Source organism: Acomys minous, assembly GCF_964271855.1.
Source record: "Acomys minous genome assembly, chromosome: 6".
NCBI classification, from domain to species: Eukaryota; Metazoa; Chordata; class Mammalia; order Rodentia; family Muridae; genus Acomys; species Acomys minous.
This window is the reverse complement of record NC_140487.1, coordinates 90,905,826-90,913,228: the sequence shown is the minus strand read 5'-3', so window position 1 is coordinate 90,913,228 and position 7,403 is coordinate 90,905,826. Positions and strand designations below refer to the sequence as shown.

The 7,403-nt window shown below is 45.2% G+C and overlaps 1 protein-coding gene across 2 annotated transcripts in view; it reads right to left on the bottom strand.

Moving 5' to 3' along the window:
- Positions 1 to 5,753: 5,753 nt before the first annotated feature.
- Positions 5,754 to 7,403, bottom strand: part of LOC311600411 (BEN domain-containing protein 5) — a 1,156,253-nt gene continuing 1,154,603 nt past the window's right edge. For both annotated transcript variants that reach the window (XM_084787055.1, XM_084787051.1), the window contains one exon: positions 5,754 to 7,153. In XM_084787055.1, the coding sequence (XP_084643181.1) occupies positions 7,033 to 7,153 (121 nt within the window). In that variant the 3' untranslated portion in view covers positions 5,754 to 7,032. The remainder of the gene's footprint in view (positions 7,154 to 7,403) is intronic.

The following is a 7,403-nucleotide window of genomic DNA, read 5'->3' as shown; positions in this document are numbered from 1 at the left end:
AGAGAGAGAGAGAGAGAGAGAGAGAGAGAAACAGAGACAGAGAGAAATAGCAGCAGTGTTACTGTCAGTGGTAGTGGTAATGACAGTGCTGGCAGTGTTCATCTTGGCAGCAACAGCATCAGCAGACACAGGCATATCAGCAAGGGTAGTTTTTCCTATTGGTAAGGACAAGTGGCCTACGGGGCTCTGAAAAGGTGGCTTATGGGGAAGCACTGAGAGATAGGTTAAACCCCTCCCCTCCACTTCCCCACAGCCTTAGAGACTAAGCAGGACTCCTCACTCCAAGTCAGCAGCCTACCAGGGGCTGGAGAGATGGCGCAGCGGTTAAGAGCACTGACTGCTCTTCCAGAGGTCATGAGTTCAATTCCCAGCAACCACATGGTGGCTCACAACCATCTATAATGTGATCTGATGCCCTCCTCTGGCCTGCAGATGTACATGCAGGCAGAGCACTGTATACATAATAAATAAATAAATATTTAAAAATAAAATAAAATAAAAGCAGCCTACCAAGCTGTGCTGCCTTGCCCTCTGCATTGGAACTCAAGTCTGGAGGCCAGGAGCAGCAAGGTGTGTCAGTGGGGGCCACCACCTCAGGAAGATGAATCCATACTTAGGATCCAGTGGCAGGGGAAGGTCATGATGGAGCTGGAGACTGAAAACGGTTTTCTTCTTTTTTTTTTTTTTTTGATTCGGTTGCATTTGTTGATACCTTCTGTTTCTGGAGAACGCTTTTAAGGTGCTCCACACTTATGCAGGTGAGAAAAAACTTTGCTTTCAAATAAACAATCATGGATGAGGTGGTCATTACCCAAGCGAAATAATGGATATATTCAAAAGCAAAGATTGGGAGGATGGCATGGAGTCGGGATATATGGGTTGGATGTGTTTGTTCAGAAACAAGGTCTTGCTATGTAGGCCAGGCTGGCTCGGAACGCATGATCCCCCTGCCGCAGCTTTTCCAGTTGCTGGAATTACAGGCATAGACTAGTAACACCATGACCAGCACAACCTAAGTCTTAAATAGTGAAAAAAAAATCTTCCTTTTTTCACATTTTATTTGTTTTTTATTTAGTTTGAGATTAAAATTATGTCATTTCCCTCTCCCGTATCCTCTCATATATCCTTCCTTGCTCTTTGTCCACCAATTTTTGTTACATGCACATATGGAAACATAATGTTCTTTAGTTCAGAGGCGTGAAGCTGGTGGGTGAGGGCAGCAGGCAGGATCAGTAAGCCCTGGCAATTCAGCAGAATATGAAAGACAGAAGTAGAGTGATAGCTAGTCTCCTGGACTAGAAACTGCTCTGAAAGAGGTATCCTAAATATGAAGTCATATTTTATAGTGATTCTGGAAGCTTCCAATAAGATAGTAGGTTAGCAGGAGAGCATTCAGAGGCGGGAAGGTCAGTGGAGGCCATTCCAGTAGCCCATCTGAGGATGGTGATTGGAGTGGAGAGGAGACAGGGCAAGGGGGACACAGAAAAGCCGGGGGGGGGGGGGATGAATGACAGTCCTCTTGCCGGATGTTAACTGTCCCATTTTAGAGCTGGGAAGGTAAATGGCTTTAAGTGATGCATAAACCAATGAACAAATATTGGGGTTGAGAGCAAAACTCAGGCCTCTCTGACTCGAACACCAGTCCACAACATCATTTAAGGGCAGACACGTCAAGAGGCAGAAGTGATGGGCCTTGGAAACTGGTCATCTGTATGGAAAGAAAGAGAGAATGTTCAGACAGCAGCAGACTTTGCAGCCTGGAGACCGAGGTAGATATTGAGGGCATTAAGCCCCACGGGTGTCACCAGGGTAAACAGTCTATCTGTATTTAAGATTGACATGAAGACAGGCAAAAATAAATCTCAGTTCTTTGGGGACCAATGAATTTTAAGCAGCAAGGAACAAGACTGACTTCCTGAGTCATTCGGGCTTTGTGCTGAGGCTCTTGGATTGAACTGGGAGGCCATGGGGGTGTGATGGGGCTGAGTGTGTGCCAGGTCCTGTCTTAGTTAGTTAAGGGCTAAAGACCATGAGCAGGGATCCTATTCACATTGCCCTGAGCCTTGCCATCTGCAGAGTGGGACGCTCACCCTCCCTCACAGCCACACACTCTTAGTTTGGCGAGAGCAGTGAAGGAAATCTTCACTGTGAGTCTGATTACTTCATAGCATCCCTGAAACGCTGTTTACCATCTGAAGACAGCTCAGGAAGGGCCTGGTAGTGCATGCCTTGGTAGGAAAGACCTGCTTGTCTCCACTTTAATAAAACATGGGGTGTGATGGAATGTAGCTTCTTTTTTTTTAGTGTTGTCAGTTCTCTACCCCATCTCACAATGTCTCTCCTCTCCTCTTTAAGAGTCCATCCCACTCCATCATTTTTCACCTCCATTTAGTGGGTGAGGCTTTGCTATGGGGAGGTGCTAAGTGCTGAGGCCACAGGGTGGATACAAGGCAGGTGAGACGTTTGTCCTTACTCTCATCCTACTGTGCGCCTGTTGTTTCCTCCAGATGCCGCTCTTACGCCTGTTCTTTCTTCAGGAGGTCTCATACTTCTGTCCGCTCTGTGGCTTGAAGAAAAAGGATTTTTAGCTCTAGCAAGCGGGAAAGAGGCGCAACTGCGGGTGGGGAGCAGTTAAGGAAGGGGTTTTACACTGTGTCAGATACTGTATAGACATTATTACACTTCATCCTCAACATAGCTGGGAAATAGGTATTAATCACTCCTATTTTGCAGATGATAATGATCCAGAAACTGAAAGGGGCCAAATCCCTCACCCAAAGGCACACAATGAGCAGAGACAAGCAGGGATTCACACTTAGATTGCTTCAATTTAAACTCAGGCTGCTCCTGTTAAGCTATGACTCCTCTGTTCTCTCTGATCCTTTAGCCTCATTGTTTGGGCTCAGCCTTCCAGGGAAGGACATCAGATGCTAATGCCCTTCCAGGGCTCAGGGGGCAAGGACTGTGACACAGGAGGCTCAGCTCCTACTCTCCAGAAGGCTGGACTGATAAGGGACCTGTCAGAATAGCTACCCTTGAGGCTTCTGAGAAAAGTCCTGAGGGACCACATTGCTGCATGGTGGGAACTTCCTTGGGATGCATGTTAAATGGACCACATGCCCACGCCCCGGCTTTGAAGGACGCTGGAGTTGAAGATTCCGCACAGGCATGGGGGGAGTAAGAGATGGGAAGAAGCCCCTCCAGCAGCTGCTAGGTAGGTCTAGCATCTTCCTATGATCCTCTATGCCTGGCAACCTACACGGTCTATGATTGGTGCTCCTCTGCTTTAACCTGTTTTCTGTTGGGATCTGATTTTACCTGGAGATTAAGTGGAGAAGGTCCAGTATGGAGTTGTGGGGCCCAGGTTCATACATCCATAGGAATGCAAAGAAAGGAGTTTTCCCTCTCAGCATTTTCAGAGTGCTTGCTTGGGAAATGCAGCAAGGGGACTTACCTTAAGAACGCAGCGGATTCGGAGGCATCAGGCACAACACCTGCATGTGTTCACGAAGCGCTTGGTAAATGTATGACACGGGGCCTAACAAATGTTCATCTCTCACTCCCTGCTTTGTTCTGCTCTTTCTGTTTAGAACAATGAGCTGTGATTCTCCAAGGCAGGCCTCTCACATGTAACTGAGGCACAGTGACAAGACACAAGCTTGTCATGTGCCCTTTCTGTTGTCCCTGTTGGAAAGGACGGGGAATGTTCCTAGCTAAAGCAGTCTTCTCTTTGAGGAAGCAGCATCCTCAAGGCAGCTGATTTCTCTTCTGCTGAGGGTCCCAGCAGCAGAAGCTGGTAGTTTGCAACTTGCTGGCCGGCTGTAACTTTGGAGAGCAAATGCACAACTGTTTCAGCTCCTTTATTTTTTTTTAATTGTAACTTTTTTATTGTTTTTTTTTTTTTACTTTTTACATATACACTTATATTATTACACATATATACAATAAACTACCTACAGCAAGAAGAACCATGACACAATCAGGAATTATATAAATGTTCTTAGTGTTTTGCCTATTTGTATTTGGCAGCCTTGAAGAAAGCATCTTTCCTATCTTGGTGGTAATTGTAGATTTTATTCACCAAATTTAATTGTCATCTCGGAGGCTTACTGCTGAATAAGCTCACCCTTTAAAATAAAGAGTAGACTTCCATTGCCCCAGGATGACCAGAATCAGCCAGAGAGGAGTTTGTCCCCTTTCTCTTTTGCATAGCTGTCTCACCCTCCTCATCAGAGATGCACAGGATTGTGGTCATGTCTCCCACATGAGATTCTAGTATAAGAAAGAAGTAGGCATATCATTTGATAAGATAGTCTAGACAGCCTTGGGAAAGGTGGAACAGTAGCCTTGGTCTCAGCCTCATTTGCCTGTTTGCTTGGTGTTATCTTTCTCCTCCACGCTGAAGGAACCAGCTTGATGTCATAGATATAACCTTATCCAAGAGCACCGCACTGGAACTGAGCTTGTCAAGACCGCTACAAGGGCCATGGACAACCACTTGATTTTCTTGTGTGCTTTGTGTGCAGACCATTGCAAGCCTATAGTCTACCTTATAAGAACATTTTTCCATCTAAGGAATGCTAGACATCAACATGGTCAATATGTTATAATTCACAGATACTTTGTGTTCCTGTGTCTGATGTAAATGCTATTTTACTGTGAATTCCATTATCTGACAGGACTGTAACCTGTTGCCTTGTGTCATTTCTTTCCAGGGCCAAAGACAAGGGGTGATGCTGCAGAGCACCCAGCATCAAACACAGCATGCACTTCAGAGGGGTAACCCTTCTTTCTCTAGCGTAGATATCCATCCATCCTCTGACTGAATTCCTCTGACAATGAGGCCCTCACTCCCTTCCAAGGGGACTCCTGGTTGGCTTCTCTCTTTAATAGAAAGCTTTCCTCACCCTAAGTGGAAGTTTGTCTTACTGAATAGTATTCACTGGATTTGACTAAATTAACTCTGATAAATATAACATAAATTTATGTTATATTGATGTCCCTTAAACATTGTAAAGACTGTAAGCTTGCTTTCCCACATTGGCCCCTCACTTTATCTCACAAAGAAACAACTCTATTCCTCTTGTCCATTTCTAATGAGAAGTGGTTTCTACACATCTCTCCATATTGGGCACATTTCAAGTGATCATAGCTATGGTTTGATGAGCACATAAACTTTCTGACTGATGTTTCCCACACCTGAGCTCATCAAACCTTCATAACCATGGAGTGAGATAGGCATTAATATTCCCATTTTACAAAAAAGTTACCTGAGATCCTTAGAGGTAAAATAGCTGTTCTGTATTAGACAAGTGTTAAAACATAAAGCCAGGGTTTGAGTTCAGAATTAGAGTCTGATTGCCTGTCTACAAGTTTTATCCCGGGTTCGAATTAGTCAGCAGGCTCATGTAGGTAAATACAGTACCCATGCATGGTCATAACACACGGATGTGTAAGAAAGTAGATCTAAGCTACAGTCTCATTTTATATGATCCACCCCTGTTCAATGCTATCTAAAATGATGCTATCATCTCCAAACCTGCCTCCTGGTAGATGCTGCGCCAGGTGAATTCGTAAGCTCCTGACCATTCTGACACAGGAACTGCAGAGAGTTCAAGTCTCACCATTTTTCTGCATCTTGACAGAGCCCCTGACCTCAAAGAGATTAACTCTAATTTGGGGTGGGCTGGTTGTCCTCCAGGGAGTAGGGAACGCAAAGGGAACGGTGCCAGGAACACTCAGGGGAACAGAGGTGCTGCGCAAACCACTTTATTTGGCCAATGCAAACCTGGGAAGGTTGCTATAACACACAATGGAACATTCATAGCAAACTAACATATGGTTCTTTGTTACCATTTCTGAAAACCAATATGTGAATGATAAAAAAAAAAAAGCTTTGCTCTTGATTTTTGCAACAAACTTTGAAAATCTCCATCGCAAACGCAAAGAATGTTTAACTGGAGTTGTGTTCCGAAGGCCCTAACTCCCTGGAGCCTCCCTCCCTCTCCCTATCTCCTAATCCTCATTTCCTGGAGGTCATTTTAATTAGCAGGCTGTCATGGTGACTCAGCCTGCTGCTTCCACAGACAGGAAGGGAGTAGACTCCACTGGACCCATTCATCACACAAAGGCACTTTAAGCTTCAGGAAAATGCACAATATTTGGCTTGCTTTCCCTTGGGAATTGCTTCTGCTGTTATTTTCTTTTATCACTCCTACCTGCCTGGAGTGCATTCCTTTGTCTCTTGTAGCCTCCTTACCTGGTAGTCACCTTGTTCTCATTACAGATTATCAGCGCTCACCTCCTTTGATCCTTGTCACCGGGGATTGGAGACCTTAACTACAGTAGTTCTTTGGAATGAACGAGCAGTGCTTTTTTTTGTTTGGGGAGCTAGAATTTCAATTAAACTAGCCAGGAAATTGAAAAATAGCTCTCAGAACAGCTTTCTAAGTTGCATGCTGGGGCTTGAGAGAGTGTGAGAGCACGTGCCTTATAGATAGTGTGAACATATTTCTTAGACCACTCTGATTTCAAATTTTCTGCCCCATTGTCCCCAACAGCTTGCTTGCCTTTGGCTTGCATGTATGACGCTGTTGCTTTGGCTCAGAAAATACGGAGACTGCATTCCTAAACCAGAAACAACTGTAACATATTTTAAGTGAAGTCACCAGGGGCATGATTGTTTGGCTTTAAAAGGTGAAGAGGGGCTTACAGAGAGCTGACCAGACACAGTATGGGGCCTCCTAAAAGGGCTATGTAGGATTTCCTCTGTGCCATGAAAGATAAAGACTGTGCAGTCCTGGTTCCACTCTCACATTCTGCTCAGCCTTGAGTTGAAGGCTCACGATTGATTTCCCATTGGTAAACGGGAAAAATCAATGATGAAATTTCTCTCTTTCCCTTACTTCCTTTCACCAGCTTATGCATTATCCTGAAAACCCCTGTCTTAGACACGGGGAAAGGGTACTTAATTTCATGCCCCACCAACGAATCCATGGTATTGCACCCATGATGCCTCCTGGCACCATGTCTTTAAAAGGGGGTTGAAGGGTCTTTGTGGTTCAGTGAGCTCTTCTTGTCCCCTTTGCCATTGGGAATGTTGCTGGCTGAGCCCCGCAGGGGTGGGTGCTTGCAAGGAGGGGCCTTTTCTTTCCTGCAAAGGAGAAACAACAGAAAGAGAAGACAGCACATACGCATGCTGTAATGAATTCACTGGTGTGCACGACCATCTCCCTCACTGGACAGCGGCCTCCTAGGTACATCCTAGGTACAGCAGCCTTGCCATCTTCTGCTCTGTGTCCCAAGAACCCTGCACAGGCCTGGTTTAAAGTAGTCATGGTAGCTCAATGGACGTCTGGATGATGGATGACAGGGTAGCCAACGCCTAGATGGATGGGTGAATA